The sequence below is a fragment of the Colletotrichum chrysophilum genome, assembly GCF_026319265.1.
Source record: "Colletotrichum chrysophilum strain AFK26 chromosome Unknown scaffold_188, whole genome shotgun sequence".
Lineage (NCBI taxonomy): Eukaryota > Fungi > Ascomycota > Sordariomycetes > Glomerellales > Glomerellaceae > Colletotrichum > Colletotrichum chrysophilum.
Genome location: NW_026517475.1, coordinates 65773 through 82749, shown reverse-complemented (window position 1 = coordinate 82749; position 16977 = coordinate 65773). Strand labels below are relative to the sequence as shown.

General features: G+C 51.8%; 5 protein-coding genes across 5 annotated transcripts; 2 read left to right on the top strand and 3 right to left on the bottom strand.

The window, feature by feature from the left end:
* Positions 1 to 3811: 3811 nt before the first annotated feature.
* Positions 3812 to 4797, top strand: COL26b_012744 (uncharacterized protein; the record flags this gene model as incomplete). Its single annotated transcript, XM_053185382.1, has 2 exons — positions 3812 to 4593; positions 4776 to 4797. The coding sequence occupies 2 exons, from the start codon at positions 3812 to 3814 to the stop codon at positions 4795 to 4797; spliced, it is 804 nt and encodes a 267-aa protein (XP_053030698.1).
* A 1128-nt stretch (positions 4798 to 5925) lies between these two features.
* On the bottom strand, positions 5926 to 6951 carry COL26b_012743 (uncharacterized protein; the record flags this gene model as incomplete). Its single annotated transcript, XM_053185381.1, has 4 exons — positions 5926 to 6128; positions 6203 to 6552; positions 6640 to 6751; positions 6813 to 6951. The coding sequence occupies 4 exons, from the start codon at positions 6949 to 6951 to the stop codon at positions 5926 to 5928; spliced, it is 804 nt and encodes a 267-aa protein (XP_053030697.1).
* A 3933-nt stretch (positions 6952 to 10884) lies between these two features.
* On the top strand, positions 10885 to 11976 carry COL26b_012742 (uncharacterized protein; the record flags this gene model as incomplete). Its single annotated transcript, XM_053185380.1, has 1 exon — positions 10885 to 11976. One exon carries the CDS (start codon positions 10885 to 10887, stop codon positions 11974 to 11976), a length of 1092 nt encoding a protein of 363 aa, XP_053030696.1.
* Positions 11977 to 12282: 306 nt separating this feature from the next.
* Positions 12283 to 13191, bottom strand: COL26b_012741 (uncharacterized protein; the record flags this gene model as incomplete). Its single annotated transcript, XM_053185379.1, has 1 exon — positions 12283 to 13191. One exon carries the CDS (start codon positions 13189 to 13191, stop codon positions 12283 to 12285), a length of 909 nt encoding a protein of 302 aa, XP_053030695.1.
* Positions 13192 to 15743: 2552 nt separating this feature from the next.
* COL26b_012740 (uncharacterized protein) lies at positions 15744 to 16977 on the bottom strand (the record flags this gene model as incomplete). The annotated part of the gene is made up of 4 exons (XM_053185378.1): positions 15744 to 16054; positions 16110 to 16232; positions 16286 to 16675; positions 16725 to 16977. The coding sequence occupies 4 exons, from the start codon at positions 16975 to 16977 to the stop codon at positions 15744 to 15746; spliced, it is 1077 nt and encodes a 358-aa protein (XP_053030694.1).

Sequence of the window (16977 nt, the reverse complement as noted above, 5' to 3'; positions counted from 1 at the left end):
AAAGTAACGTTCTAGAGAGCCTATAGGTCCTAGAGGCTCCCTTCGACTATAAGGGTGGAGGGTAGGCCACTGTTGCCTCCTCACTAGTGTCTTGCGGCAGTAGACCAGGTGGTCTACCTCTTTAGCCTCCCCGCAGGAGCTACAGACTCAATGGGGAAATACACGAAGTAGACAGATTGAAGGCCGGAATAGAAGAAACACGCAGTCTGTGCCATAATCAAGATCAGGCCAAGGCAGATCCGGGCTTGGCAGATGCCAAGCTATATGTTGACAAAGCGTGTGATGCGTCTTCGAGGCGCCCGCAGATCCAAAACACGTAGCCACAATTTTTCAGCCTGGTGATCTTGAGAGCGTATATCGGAGAATGTAGAAAGAACCTTAAATCGCAGTTATATCCTGGATCCGGCTCGGAAATGCCATCCGACTTCACGCGGTAAGTCGCGACTGCCCGATAACCCGCGTCAGATTGAGGGACGGTGTAGACAACTCGCGGTGATATAAAACTTGAAGACAGACGAGCGAGGATAGCTCTGATCAAGGCGTCCCTGTCGGCGGCTCAATAATGTTTAAAGACTGGATGTCAGGTGCTCGGTAGATCCTTCGTAACGCCGCAGTTCCCTATGTCTTTGACGGATTTAGCCGGGCCAACAAACGCACGATGCATGCATGCATCTCAAGGATACCATGCAGTGGCTTGGTTGCCACAGATAGACGGGCGCTAAGCATTACGCGTAAAGAAGCTTTCATCTCTGCTTGACAGCCGTTCCTTGTTGTCTTGGCGGAGGATGGCGGACGATGCATGTGTGGGTTGCCGAGCCAGAGTTGGGATAACCTCTTATCATGCCGATCTATGATGGCCTCTGCTTTTGAGGTTGTTATCATGGCCTCTGGTTAACCTGTTCGGGACCTGTCGATCAGGGTGTTTCAAGAGGCCCGGCCCGTAGCATCAACGTGCTTGATCTTTCTCCTATCGTCCGACTGGTTAACGAAAACGAGAATAGCATCTTGAACATTCAAGGAGAAGGAGATAGAGTGTCTGTCGAGATACAAGACCGCGTCTGTATTAGACGCGACACCACGCGCATGTTGACATCATTAGTAGACGTGCGCCCGGGCAAATACGCGGAGAAGAACATGCGATGAGTTGCAAATTGAGCGACTCAGCCACGCTGCTGTGCTGTTGTAGTTGAGATGCCGTCAAAGTATGTCGGGGAAAGGGAATACGACGAACCCATCATCCAATGATTCTGACTTTGTTGTCATCTCTGTATGTTGGCTGTGATCCTTTCGGCTCCGCAGGGCTGTGATGTTCGGGGCGGACGAGATGTCCGGCAGAGCTTCTAGAACATCTCTCAGGGTCCTTCGGTCTCGGTTTCTTCACAGCTCTCCGACAATGTGGCTGGTGGTATGGCGCCGTTGACGAATTAGCGCGGTGGTGATTTCCTCTGACATGATTTCTTCGGGCCGGCAGTAAGCACGGGGGAAATTAGCGCATGAAGCCATCGATTGAACATGGTCTTGGCTACGGCCCGGATGGATACTCTTTAAACTTACGTTGTAAACAGGAAATCACTCGGCGGCACTAACCAGCCTTACAGATAGTATAATCGGCCCCCTAAAGGTCAGAGAGTTACAGGGCAGAAAGTGTGCCTTGCTGCCGGGCTGACAGGCGTCAAGATGGATTTGAATTGATGGGCACAGGGGGGAGCCAGGAACAGGTTGGGGGATGCTGGAGTCAAGCTCACACCCACACCCCGTTAACCCCGAAAGCCAAAGGGCGATTTGAATAATTCATTAAAGGTCACCCCTGGGAATACGACGTATGCACAGACCAGGCGGGAGCTCTGGCAGGAACCTTCATGACAGATGCCATCACACACACCTCCGGGATTGGGCCGGGGATGTTCATCATCTTGCATTGTAGAGCATCAGAACCCACGCAATCCATGCCGTGTTGATGGAGGCTTTGTGGACAGCCTGACCCCTCTACGCAGTAGACTCCCGTGGCTGGGCATGTTTGCAATTCCCGAGCCACAGAGACGTGCCATGCGATATGACGGGACGGATGGATCAGCATGGACATAGAGATGAGCTCAACGTTGAGTCTTTAGCGGATGTACCTATAGCTCCTCGTGGCACCCTGGAAGCTCAAGCCATCGAGAAGCGGTGCTGCGGCCCTCGAATGCTTAGACGAAACGAAGCCGTACGACACGCACATACACTTTTGCCGCTCTATTTCACCCACTTCTCCTGCCCATCCGTACCCCTATTCCTTGTCTCCCCTTCCCCTAGCCTCCAATAGGAACAGCCCAGATACTCTCTGTACCCGTTTCACTTTCTCCACGCCCACACCATTCCTTATCCGTACCGGCTGGCTCTTCAGTAGGTGTTTCTGACGCACGCGCCCGTGCTTCGTGTTGACTCGTCAGCAAGGCGCAGTTTAAACTGGTCGAGTTTTTCCTCAATACCCGCCCCGGCCAGCCCAGCCCAACGGGGCGTACTCGCTCAGTCTCCCCGAGAATCCCAATACCCAGCTTCCCCGTTCTACCTGTTTCCATTCTCATGATATAACCAAGTGGCCTTACTCTGCATGTTGAGGTGTCAACCGGACCGTCCAGACTTCAGCAATCCTCTACGAAAGCTACCGAGTCGTTTACTTCAACTACCGAAGCCAGAAAGGAGCACCCGACCGTAACCGGCCCCGGCGCCCAACTCCCGATCAAATCGCCATCCATTACCTTCACCTCACATCCCCACAAATTCGCTTTCGGTCTTCTCAACTCATCGAGCTTCCAACCACACACGACGCTCGCCGCGCACCTGGTGCCTACCTTCTAACGGACCGCGCCGCTGGAGAAATCCATAAGCAGCTGCATCCTGCTGACATCTCTTGTGTTTCTGGACGCCAACCGATTCGTCGGCTTACCATCCCCTGCTACGGGTTCGTTTTCTTTCCCCAAGCAGGGGGCCGAAGTGCCACGAAAGGGGGAAGCGGCCTTCTGGCTCTCATTCGGACTCCCGGGCGTTCCAGCCAGTAACGGACTGCCCACTCAACTACGTACGACGTGTGTAGAATTCCACGCTTCGCCCGTCTAGGAAGAGAGAGAGCGAGAGTCGGGGTCAGGGTGACAAAAGGCTGTTTAGACCGCCACTTGAAAGTCCTGTGTCGCTGGAGAAGATGCCGCGTCTTGGTTACAAGAAGTCTCGCGGTGGCTGTGCCAGATGTAAACAGCGGCGTGTCAAAGTACATACCACCTCCCTCACCAACCAAACCTGCATACTCGTATTACCACACTCATATGTCATCGCGGTTGGCTGACGTCTTTTCACTCAGTGCGACGAGAACAAGCCATGTGGCGCCTGCATCAGACACAACACCCAATGCAGTCTTGTCGAGGGTGCGACATCAGGCCAGCCGGCCTCAAGTGACTCCAACAGTATGAGTTGGGAGCCATCAGGGCTGCAGGCTGGGCCAGTGACTAGAGCTTCAAGTCTGCAGCGAAAGACGTCAACGCGCAAAGGATCCAGTGGCAGCCGCAAGACGACCGCCTCATCGATCAGTCCAACGGCTCACTCACTCACACCACCGAGCCTGCTGGACTCCACGCTGAACTTACCCATCGACTTCATCAGTGACCAGGCCTCTTCATCAGGAGGGGGCAGGAGACAATCGTCAATAGCGGCTTCAAGCCCCGACCCGTTCCCGTACTTTGTCAAGTTCTCGACTGGCCCGGTGGAATCGGTTCATCTGAGCAAGTGGATCACAGATCTGGAGCTCATGCACCACTACTCGACGACAACGTCCCTCACGATGCCGAGGTCATCGGATGCGAGCAACATCTGGCAGTTTGAGGTCCCGAAGCTGGGTCTCACCTACATGTTCCTGATGCACCAAGTGCTGGCCATCAGCGCCCTACACCTCGGCCACTTACATCCAGAGCAACGCGAATCTTACGCACTTCACGCCTCACAACATCAGAATGATGCAATTGCTGGCATGCGTGAGACCCTCACCCAAATCACGCCCGATAATTCCCACCCTCTCTTCGCAGGCTCTTCATTGCTGCTCATCAGCGCATTTTCTACGTTCCCTTACCAGAGAAGCGGACCCCAAGGACACCAGGCGCCAACAGTCGACGACGTTATCGACGTCTTCTTACTCGTTAGAGGCATGAGTAACATTCTGTCCTCATCACAACCCATCATTCAAGCCGGGCCTTTCAAAAACTTCTTCCACGAGGTAGTCACGCCGGCATCTACTCCACTCCTGGACGCCGTCAAGCAACACCTAAATACCTTCTCAGCCAAATTACCGACCACCGATGCCGATGAGTACAGTAAAGACATCGTCGCTCGGGAAACATCAAATTTGCGGGAATGGATCGACCATGCCACCAACACGACAGCGTTCCCCGAGTTGCGGGTTGGTCTGACATGGCCCACCAGTCTATCGGAGGAGTACATGCAGCTCATGCGAAATCGAGACCCAGCCGCCTTGACGTTGCTAGCCTACTACTCCGTCGCTGTCCACTCAACGGAGAATAGCACGTGGTTTATGCAGGGATGGGGCGTTAACGCGGCTCGGGCAATAGTGTGCGACTTAGATGCGAGCTGGAAAGAGTTGATACAGTGGCCACTGGCCTTCATCAGTGACCGGACGATACAACTTTAGTTATGACATCAAAATCTCATGAATACAATTCCCAAATTCAACTTCACACTCCACGGTAGACTATTCATCGCACGCGCCATTGAATTGGAATACTATGCTTTAGTCTTTACGAGTACGACAAGTAACCGTAGGACAGAGTTTGCACCACGTTTTGCTAGCAAATGAGCACCTCAATCATTACACTCTAGCTTCTGTAAATAACACCAAACTCGGCTGTCTTTGAGTTGCCTCGACTCGAGCGATGCCCAATTTCTGCCTGTACGGCCCGTCCGTCGTCGGCCGAAACCAACATCCCCGCGTCAATCTGGCGGCTAGTTGGCACATATTCCAGATCCGGTAGCATGTATAGAATTCAACGTTAGATAGGCAAGGCACACTCGTCTGGCCTTAAAGATCCAAGCAGGGCCATGTCTTCTTCATCCGGTGGTTCTGAAACGGCCGGGTCTAACTCTGAACGCCCCCGAAAGCGAAACCGAGCAAGTGGGGCGGAAGCTTAAGTGACCTGAGCTCCGACCATTGCTTGACTGGTAAGGCTGATTTGACACTGGATATGTCACCATCCCTTCGTCGCGGGCCACGGAATCTAAAACCTGCTGGCCTACCCCTGCGGAAAACGGCATGCAATCATGAAGTGATCCGCGCTAGGGGGGGAAATATGCCCCTACTTGTGTCCGGAGTTGCAAGATCGGACGAAGGGTTCGAGGCGGGCTTAGAGCCTGCAGTGGAACCTTTCGCATCAACGCCGCCGACTCTTGCCGCCACTAACTCCATCTTTCTTTCCACGTCAACATATTCAGCAGTGTGATCTCCATGTCACTCAGTGTATCCAGCCGAAAAGGGCTTTCCTCTGCATCAAAGATCGATCCTCCTCGGCCTCACGATTCATCGATAAGATCATCAACAACAAAAATACAATGAATACATCTCATCATCATGAGTTGTCTGCTGTCTGTTTCAGGTGTGCAGCCGCCGATGGAATACTGGACGAAGATAAGGCTCCAAACACAATTCAAAAGCTCAACACTATCTCAACGGTTGCGTACGTGCATTACTTTTCTCAGAACACCCTACCCTCATGGCTTGAAAATCATGTCATCGGCTGATTTGGACAACCACAGTCGCCGTAGTATACCAAACAGGAATCCAGCACGCCATAATACACGCATCGGGAACCGTACCAGCCGACGTACAGACGAGTTGATACACGAATTTGTATTCTGGACAAATACTTCAAGCTATTTACAGAATCGGATTTAAGCCCAAGTATCAAAGAAGCGAACTGCCTGGAAGAAAGCCTCCTCCTTGCCGTACTTCTGCTGGGGGTCCGAGATGTTGGCCCGAACACCGAAGCCATGCGAGGTGCCGCCGTACAGCGCAAGGGAGAAGGGCTGGCCGGTCGCACCGAGGAGGGCCTCGATCTCGGCACGGCGCGCGGCAGGCATGAGGTTGTCGTTCTCTGAACACAAATCAAGGTCAGTGATGTCTTCTTCATACCAAACGTTGACGCGTTCAGTAAACACAATGACGTACGGGCAGCAGCGACACTGGCGGGGCCAGTGATGGCCTTGATCTCATCGTCAGTCAACAAGCTGGGGTGCGCAGCGAAAGCGACATTGGCGCCCTTGCCCGCCGCAAGCTCGCGGAAAGCATAGCGGCCACCGAAGCAGTATCCCGTCACGGCGACCTTGCTGACACCGAGCTCCTCCTTGAGGTACTTAACGGCGTTGGCGATGATGGGGTCCGTCACGTTGGGGCCGTGGGCGGCGAGGAACTGGGTGGTGTTGAAGCCCGGGACGTTGATATCGTTGGGCGCGGGCTTGCCGTCGAACAGATCGGGGGCGATGGAGATGTATCCGGCGCGGGCGAAGCTATCAGTCAACCTATGTGTTGCGTCAGCTTCATGGATTCACGACGCGGACCGAACGCCGCGCAAGGTACCGCGGACGAGACAGCGATTGAATGCTTACAGTGTGTTCTGCGCCAACTGGACGCCGTAGACGTCGGTGAGGTAAAGAACGCCGACAGAAGTCTTGTTCCCACGGGCGCTGTGTCCCTTAGGCTTGGAGACGTAGATGTTGACTGCGATGAAGTGAGCCCGGTGCACCGTTGTCGGGCGTGTCGCGGAGAGAGAAACACTTACGTCCGTTGTAGGGCACCGTCTCGCCGACCGGGGTGCCGGTGTGAGCAATCGCGGAAACGTCGGCAACGGGGCAGTTCTTTGCGGCGGAGGCCAGGGAGGCGAGGCCGAGGACGGCCGTGGCAATCGTCTTGCTGAGCATCTTTAGTTGTGTTTTGCTTGAAGATCCGGAGCTTGGTCGATTGAGAGCTGCACAAACGGGGATGAGACCGGACGGACGATTCCAGGCCAGGCACGGGAGGGGGAACGGACAACCCTTAGATCTTTTTAAGATTTAAGCTTCCTCCGGGGTCAACGTCTTTTGCCTGATTACAAATGTCCACAGTTCGGAATCATAATTGATGACCAGCCCGGCGTTTAGCGGAGGTTGGGAGGATCGGAGAATGGCAGGGGAGCAACGGTTGCGCCGTTATTCATCGCCAAGCGTGAATTCTGCACTGAGTGACTGAGCACCACCCTGGCCAAGAACCCTTGGAGGACGTCATTCAATTCAATCGCTCGTCTCTGAAAACAGCTGTGATCGGTGAGATGTCCGGCGGGGATAAGGTTCCAGTCTGGGCCTAAGAGGGAAGCCAAGGCTTGCTCCGCCAGAAATCGCACCAATTGGTGCCACCGGTGCCCTGGTTTGATGTTGCTTTGTTTACTGGTTTAAATGCTACGCCGATAGAGTGTAGTCGAGGTGATCCCTGAATTTTCCAGGGCAGCTTTGCAGCACGGGAAATGAGGATCGTTTGGGACGAATTGCCGTGCGCGGTGAGGGGACAACGTGGGGCAATTGCGAATCATGGATGGCACTCTCGCTGCCGATTCGGCGATTCTGTCCGACCTTTGAGCTTCCTTATTCATGTTTTCGGTGAAGATGTCTCACCGAAGTTGATTGCGCTGTGTCCCATCTGAATTGTCACAACGCTCACCAACACATAAGGCGAGTTCTGCTTGTGTCAATTGGATGAAAGAATTTAGTCGAAGTATACAAGGTGGCAAATCGTTTGTTTATTTTGGGCGATACTGTTCTGCATTTCACATGGCTGACCAAGAGTGCGGCGTTGCAATAGTCCTCGGACCTCACGGGGCCAGGCTTGGTGACATGCTCACTACTTGCACGCTCTGAACACAAATATTTGTCGCCGAATCTCTCATTTTACAGGTGTATGTAAGATTATTCATCACCGACTGACGTAGCTGAGGGCGTCGATGGTAGATACCGGCTAGTGACGTGCGCGCCGGTTACGCTCCTTGTTTATGATTGAAATCCAGCTCAAATAAGTATATCCCAGCGAGTGCTGCACGACAACTGTGTACCCTATGACAAGAATTGCTTTTGAGTTGGAAGTAAGAAGAACAAGGTTGTCGCAACTCGAAGAAAGTTCAGAGCAAAGAAAAAGACCCAAGAAGAAATAGACTTCGTCGTCGCAACGGAGTGCAATACTCAATAGACCCTTGGGTATCAAATTTCTGAAGCTATCAGACGACTCGTTTATTTCATGTCATCAGTCTAACTACCGTTTCCCTCTCAACCGAGAAAGCCGCGATGAACTCTTCGTTCCGTCACAAGGTTTCCGGAAAGTCACATGGAAGGTCCGTACTGTTTGTTAGTCAAGTGTGCGGCATTGCTCTACCTGACTGTAGTTTTCTCGTGATGTTGAATCTTTGCTAAATCTGGGCCCAACAATTCGTCCATCTCTTCCGTTCCGCCTACGTCTTTCCTAGTGCAGGACCATCTAGCACCACTCTACGCAGTTGGCGTGAGTCTCTGCAGGGCATCCGACGAGGCACTGGAAGTTGTTGCGAAAGCCGCAACCCCAGATGCAGACTTGTCCTTGTATCTGGATGCAATTCGGGAAGGTTTCACCCGGGCACCAACGCTTCTGGAGAGAGTTGTCTCGAGCCTCAACGGCGGTGCTGAAATCGAGAGGCAAGATGCCTTCGGGGAATTCGGTGTAAGAGGGTGAGGCAGGCTGAGTGTTCTCTGGAGTAGGCGCTGCAGCAACGGAGCCGGCAATGGCGGCGAAGATGGCCTTGACTTCTACTTAGTCAAGAGTCAGAACTTGAGTTACGGGGATCTTACAAGAGATTGGATCTGCATTTTGACTATGGAGTTGTATGGGATAGGATTGGCTTCGATGAGGTTAGACTCGCTGAGGCTTGAAGATTGTTGTGATTTCGTGTGGGCAGTGGTAGTATTTAGTTGAGGTTGATGATGCTTCCAAACTCAACAAGATGGGCCACCTCGTCACCTTTTATACTTTGAAGATTATACCTACCAATTTAAGTCTCTCCAGAATCAATTGGATGCTTACAGCCATGACGTGAATGATCACTGCCTTGTCTGCCTAAGTTGCCCAGATTTCCTAATCATGTCCATGCAGTCCTTCGCTTGGCAACGTTGGCGTCAAGGTGCCCAACGCCAATACAATCTCATAAATCCTTTATACACGAAGTTACAATTGCGTAAAGGTTTCTTGCGAAGTCAAGTGTCATCGTGCCGAGACATGGGAGGTCCAATCGCTGCGTACTTAGATCCTGCTCCCTCGAAGAAGGAGCTGGACGATCGTTCAACTAGACAATTCGCTAATAGAGGAGGATTCAACGTCAACTGGTTTTGATCCATACGAGAGGCACAGCAGTAAGATTGTTGCCTGTTTCACGAGGAAAGAACGCTGACTGATGCAAGTGTCTTTGGTGTCTTATCCCATGGCGTGATTCCCACCTTGGCTCAAGTGGGCGTATTGGGGGCTGACGCGCAGACAATAGACCACCGACCCTTAGACCTCAATTCTTGAATGAGAAGTGGCACAAAATCTAGACTTCTGTGGGCTCATTTAAAAGCAGACTGCACTGTTTACGCGATTCGCCTTGTTTCGTGGGCTCTTCAAATGCACAGGAAGAGCTGTACCGCCTTTACACTCCAGACTTACACTCAAGAGAGATGCATGAAAGAAACAACCCGCCGCTAATTCTGTGAGGCTGAAATTATCTATTTCCGCCTGCATTTGTGGATTTTGGGGCTGTGGCTACCAATCCTATGATCTTACCAGATCCAACACCCTGCAGCACTAGATCCTCAGCTAGTTCATGGAAGGACCTCATATGCCTACATTGGGCATCCTGTGCTGACGGGTATCCACCAAATGAGCGCCCGGGGAAGCGGAAGGGTTCCATCCTTTGGACCCCATTGGCTGCCTGGGGCTGGGGAGTTTAAAGCGGGAGCGGACCGCTCCCTCGTTCACCTAATGAAGAGGCGCGGACGTCAGGTGGCCAGACTGAATAGCCTAAGTAACATCTCAGGCATTCTCTTTCGTGCCAGGTATTAGACTTCGTAAATCTGCATCCGTGACTGAGAGCTTACAGGAGGGTGATACGAATGCTCCACATGCAGGTAGCACTGAGCAAAACATGAAGCACTGCATCCTGCAGCGGTCAAATCTGCACCCTAAACAGGAAGGCGACTGGCTAAGAAAATACGCACTGAATGCTATGTGTGCTGCGCTTTAGCCACCAAGAGCGTTTTTGTCATTTCAATGTCAGTCAATAAATCCTGACTTGACAGTCGTCTTCCTTCTGAAGTCCTGCTGACGTTTATCCCACTCATTCAATCGTAGGCTTGGAATTTTCAAACAAATGGGTTCAAGAAGTCGATGTGACTCGCGATAGTGGGGTGGACTTCAGAATTGCCAAGAGCCAAGATAAGAGCTGTCTTCAGGGCCATTTTCATATCAGAAGTCCGCACAACCTCGGCAACATTTATCATTGCTTCTCCATTCATGAACGTTTTGTATCTAGCGTGACAAGGTTGATATCAGAATGGCCAATAATGTGATGCTGTTGGAACTGTTGTTGGAACGGAGTATGCACAGTCGGCAGGGGGGAGGAGTGGTAGCGAATGCCCCAGCAAAGAGGGGTAAAGCAACTTCTCAGCCCACTCGGATTTCCTCTTTTCTCATCTCTCAGTTTTCCTCTCTTCTTTCTCGAGTCATTGAAGATTTTGCTCTTACTCATATCGTATGCTATCAGGCGTGACACCTGGAGCCCAAAACCGAACAGCCACCAACAACACTGCCTAACTACAGCAGCGATGGCGAACAAGGCGGAGTCAGCTTCTCCTCCGGTCGGTTCCCCCGTGGCCACACATTCTGGTGGCCAGTCTGAACCCCAAGCTGCGCCACCCCTCGAAGCTGAAGAGCCGAGTGAACAAGGGGACAATGCCTCCGTAGGAGACGCGAGCGACACATCATTCATCGCCGGGGCTTCTACAGACAATTCGTATGCCTCTCTACGTTCTAGCATTCTCGGTTATCGTCGCGAGAATGGACGTACGTATCACAGTCTCAGCGACGGCAAATATATGGTGCCGAACGATTCCCTGGAACAAGAGCGGCTTGATATTGTCAATCACATGTGGACGCTGATATGGGATGGGAAGTTCTGTTTGTGCCCCAAAGATGAGGGTGCTAAAAGGGTCCTTGATATCGGGACTGGAACTGGTGTTTGGGCCATGGATTATGCCGACGCTCATCCCGAAGCACATGTAATCGGTGCCGATTTGAGCCCAATCCAACCTTCATTCGCCCCAGTTAACTGTATCTTTGAGGTTGATGACCTCGAGAAGGAGTGGACATGGAGTGAGCCGTTCGATTTCATCTTTGCTCGCAGTATGATGGGATCGTTCGCAGATTGGCCGGCTGTTATCGAACAGGCTTATAATAATCTCGAGCCGGGCGGTTACTTTGAGATCCACGACATTATCTACCCTCTGCTTTGCGACGATGACACTGTCAACGAGGATACACCAATCTCGCGATGGGCGCGCCTCATGCTCGAAGCCTGCGAAAAGATCGGCCGGTCCGTTACTATAGGCCGCCAGTTTCCTCAGCTCCTTAGAGAGGCAGGTTTCGAGGAGGTCACGGAGACTAAATGCAAGGCCCCGCTGTCCGACTGGCCGAAAGATCCGAAGTGGAAGGAAGTTGGCTCGATGGTCCAGGCCTCGTTGCTATCCGGCCTTGAGGGTCTTTCCCTTGCGCTGTTTACACGAGTGTTAGACTGGACCCGTGCTGAAACTTTGGTTTTCTGTGCTCAGGTCAGGAATGATGTGAAGAACACGAACCTGCACGGATACTATGATAGAATGTCTGTGTACGGTCGCAAGCCATTGCTCAAGAAAGATTAGCAAAAGCCGAAGGGCGGTTCAAATTTCAATGTTTCTAGACATTTCTTCCGAAGAAAATGTCTGATTTTGTAAATACAAAAGACTCCGCGCAAACCTACTAGTGCTGTGACTGTGATGCTAATGTAGGATCGAGATGATTAGACTTTTTAGCACGACTGTTATGTGCGAAAGCCCTCATTGCCTCATGTTGGACTTGAAGAGACACATGTTCTCAGATTTTCACTACTAAGGTAGAACGTGCTAGCAAGCGGAAGCTGGTCGAAAGTAGAATTATGAAATAATCTCAGGCCCCAATGCTAAGCTACCTTAGGCGATGCTTGTAGGATGAAAAGCAGCTTCATCTAAGAGTTCCTCCACTGTTCTGAACTTCAATCCTCTGAAATAATTCTCCCTGTGCTCAGCAATCTTCGTAGGAGAGAACGCAAGTGCTTCGCTGTGACCCATAATCTCATAGACGGCCACCGCCAAGGTTGCGTCACTTTCCTTCGCCACCAACTGCTTGATGCTCTGGGCGAGCGACTTCTTCACGACTTTGTACTCGGGAAACCTGATCTTCACCAGCTCTGAAAGCTCAAGCCAGGTCATTTGCTGACCAGAAACACACGTGAAGTTCTCCCAGGTGGACGGATCATGAGTCAGGAGAACAGCTACAGCCCGAGTTGCATCTTTAGCCGAAGTGAAATCGACCTTCTGAGATCCATTGCCATATAGGGTGAATTCCTTTTTTTCATAGTTCTGAACCCATCGATCGCCGTAATCGGCAAAGTGTCGCTGCGATGCAGGGAGGAGATAGTCAGACATCCATCCTTGGCAGAAGAATGTCCACTTGACCGCATCTTGGTCCCTGAGCTTGTCGAGAATGACGCTAAGGTCATCGCCAACATAGAGGGGCTGATCGGTAACCTCTTCGTAATTGCCAGCCCACACTGAGGGGAGGTATCTTTTGCACTGAGGAGAGGTGCGGCAAGCCTCAAGCATGTCTAGGTGGATGCGCACGAAGTCGGTGGCGTAGCCCGTGATGGACGAGATAAGAGCATCGCAATCGGCAAGATGCGGTCGAATACTCTCAAGAGAATAGTCCGTAGTGCGTTGTTCAAGCTTCTTGAAGAAGGGCTTTGGACTGCGAGTCAGGATGACTACATCGTAGTCCTGGTTGCGAAGCGCCTCAACGAGGTATTTGGCAATGTCGCCTGCGCCAGCAACAGCAACCTTCATATTCAAGGATCAGGTGCAAACGAATAGATGGAATGGATTTCTCCAAATGATACAAAGCTCGGACGGGGGTGTTGAACCAGAAGTTGGTAAGGCCTGGTGCGATGGGAAGAGCGTGTTGTTTAGGAAGATACTGGCTTTAAGTACAAGATGTCGGGCTCTTGGAGCACCCCGTCCGATGGACAAAAAGCTTTGATTTTTCAAAGCGGAGGTTGATAGTTACAATTCAATCAAGGTACCCCGCCTTGTTGTCCGTACGTCGGTGTTGCCTCGGTGTCCGGCGGTCGATGAGATCGGGGCGCCTTATTTCTCGGGCTCCCCGCCACGACGGCCCCACTCCATCATTCGGCCCTAGACTGTCGATTTCAAGCGGCCTTCACACGGTCCATTCCGGGACCATCAAAGAAGTCAAACGTTGTCGAATGCGAACTCGTAGTCCTCAAAATACTGGAAGAGGCCAGGCTACGTCGCAGAGCTCTTGTCACTTTGCTAAGCTATGTGTAGCGGCTAATTGAAGATCTTCGTAGCCCTTGAAGGCGGCTTGCATGATCAACTTCGCACGGTTGTAGATGGGTTCAGTGGGATGACAGTTATTTTGAAAAGCTGTGCTGCTGATAAAGATGGAACTGAAACGGCTCCCTGATCAGAACTGGCTGTGCTTGTCGCCGATGCTTCCGTGGTGGTAGAAGTCTTGGTTTCCAGAAGAGTCGAAAGTCCCGAGATTGACGACAATGCCATTGCCGACGATAGAATTGAAGAGAACGTTAAAGTCGAGACAATAGAAGAGGTTGCGGTAAGAGAGGAAGTGGGCGAGGAAGAAGCTGAAGCGACGGAAGCGGTAGACAGAAATGAGGTCGCCTCAAGCGTTGTGCCCAATTGCGTACTACCTGGAGTGGACCCCGAATTACTTGTTAATTCAAGTCGTTGAGTGGTTGCTAAGTCCAAGCTGTTGGTATTGGTCGACAGGCTTGTAAATGATCCGGCGGAGACAGTCGAGTTTGGAAAGGAACGCGGGGTGCTGATCGCTATTGTTGGTGAAGAATTTCCAGGTATCAGACTGGTAAGCACACCCATTGATTGACTGCCCGATGGCAAGCTGATGGTGAAAGAAGAAGAAAAGCTGGTCGCGCTACCGATCGTAACTGAAGAGCCAGAAACAGTTGGAAGAAACGACGAGGTCGCCGTGGCAGCACCACTAGTTGATACTGACGTCGAAGAGAAGGAGCTTGGAGGGAACATTTCCGAGCTAATTGTAGTTGATACAAAGGTGATTTTACCGGTAATTATTGGTGCGGCCGTGGTACTGGTATCTGACGCAGGAAGGATTGAAGCAGGCAGGCTTGATGCTGAGGTGGCACCAAGAGAAGCGGGTGTTGAGGAAGTACTGCTAGCAATTGATGGCATGGAGAATGAAGCACTCGAACTGGTTGATTCTGAGTTTGAAGTTGTCGACGATACCTCCGTACCTGAAGTGGCTGTGCTGGAAGTGGAAATACTTGTTGTGGAAGTAGTTCCTGAGGACGACGAAGACGGACTGCTCGAAGCGCTAGATGTGCTCATCGTCAAGGTAGGAGCAGTTGACGAGCTCAGAGATGCGGAGCAAAACGTCGCAGTCCGCGTAGAGGCTGCCCGGATTCCATACACAGAGTACAGGGTAGTGTACATTGCGACGGGACAACCTGCGCTTGATGAAGCCGAGGATGACGCTGTAATCACACCACCACACTTGGGATTGCCGAAGGGCGGATAGGACTCCTGGCAGGTGTATTGGTTACATTGGGTATTCTCCAAGGCCACGGATCCGTCAAAGACGATGGTTGTGCCTGGCTTGGAGCAGTAGCAGGAGGTGTCGATAATGATAGAAAAGTCTCGAGGGATTGCGTTACATCGACGTTGGCAATCGACTGGCCCTGTGCCGCTCCCTTGGTAGATGAGCTCCAGACTGGATAGGTCGGCGAGTGGTCCACAACCCTCATATGCCGAGGGAGGTGACGACCAAAATTGCCCCATTTTGAATATCAGCCAGAAAAGTGCGCATGTGAATGTTGTTAGAGGAATATTCAAGTTTAACTGTATTGCGAGATTCAAAGGGCTTTACAGTGGCACCATCAGCCTGTTTTGTTTATTCCTTGGTTGCCCTGGAGTCACAAGGAGACTTTCCCTGGCAACTATTAGCCGGTAGTGTTCCAGATTGCGTTCCTAGTGGACAGCAAGATCGAGCCAAGAGTCGTCATGTAAGACAGCCCCATTCCGCAACGGCCCAATCTCATCGAACGATGTCGCTGAGCAGATCTACTAGCGTGTTGCATGTCAGACATTGCCATTGCCGGTCTGATGAATGTACGGCTCGGATGCGACTTTGAATCTTCGGCACGTCTGTCAGCAAAGGCCGAGACAGGCCCACAGGTTGCTCACGATTTGAAGAGGTATTCAACATTGTATTTCTTTTCCCACAAGAAAGAAGCCACCATCTGGGACTCAGATTACATACTGGCTTCGCTGACACTATCATAACTTGCAATTGATAAGATTGTGTCCGGATCTGGCCATCTGTCTCATACAGCGTCGGCTGCTGCAATGTCCTCAGTGTTGAGCCTCAAGCTGTCCTCAAGCGAAGTCCATCCAGACCCTTTGAGCCTACGCAACAATTCCTCGGCACGACCAATGGGCTCGATCACAAATGGGTACTCTCCGGCAGCATAGTCCCCGTGGAACTTCCTTCCTGGATTTTGTTTCCGAAGAATGCCCAGGATTTGGTCATAATTGAACGGCTCTGCGAAACCAAAAATGCGCTCCCCCTTTACATGCGGAAAAACAGCCCCTGCGACATGTAGAAGGCCGTCGTCTTGAACATCGATAAAGTATTCTGAAGGTCAAGTCAGCCGTTGCACTACAGAAAGTCTCGGGTTTCTATGACTCACGAGGCATTGATAGAGTAGGGGGTGAACGGTTGCCGTTCATCAAAGCGGCGGCAATGCCGGACGTCGATGGATGGCCTTGGTTGACTGGGTCCAAACTCTTGCCCAAGTTCATGTTGGGAAGTACTGCCTACATCAGCAACAGCCCAAAAACAGTCTCAAATGCGCAAGCAACTTACCAGCATTGACAACGATATCAGGTCGCGTTGACTGGTTCTCCTTGTAATACTTCCATACGAAGCGTTCCTGCTCGGCCTTGCTGGCGGAGTAAACGATCGCGCCATGGTCTGGGCCCCACGGGGCAGGCTTCCAGGCCAGATCCACTGCCTCAGTGTTCCAAGACTCCTCCGTGATGATCGACCCAATCTTGTCTTCTGGCAGATTTTCCTGGAGCGACCCGCTTGGAACAGCTGCAGAGGAAGACGACGTCAACACGAACCGCTTAACACTGGGTTCTTTGTAGGCTGCTTTGATGGCGACCTCTGTGCCTTTGACAGCTAGAGGGATAACTTTGCTTGGATCAGGGTCAAATGTGACAACTGAAGCAACATGCACAAATGCCGAAACGCCTAGTTGAAGTTAGCATTGCCTCCTAAGTCTTGCCAGCATCGATCTTACCCTTTACCGCCTCATCATAGGCATTCTCGACGGACATGTCGGGAACGGATAGGAGCTCGAAATTGCCTTTGCCGTAGGTCTTGTCGAAATAGGCACTAATCCATGCGTTCTTGTCGGTGTCACGAACTGTCCCTCGGACCTTGAATCCTTGTCGAACGAATTGGTCCGCTACATGTGACCCAATGAGACCGTTGACGCCAGTGACGAGGACGGTGGAGCCCCTCGAAATTGCCGGATTGTCGATGGCTGCCAT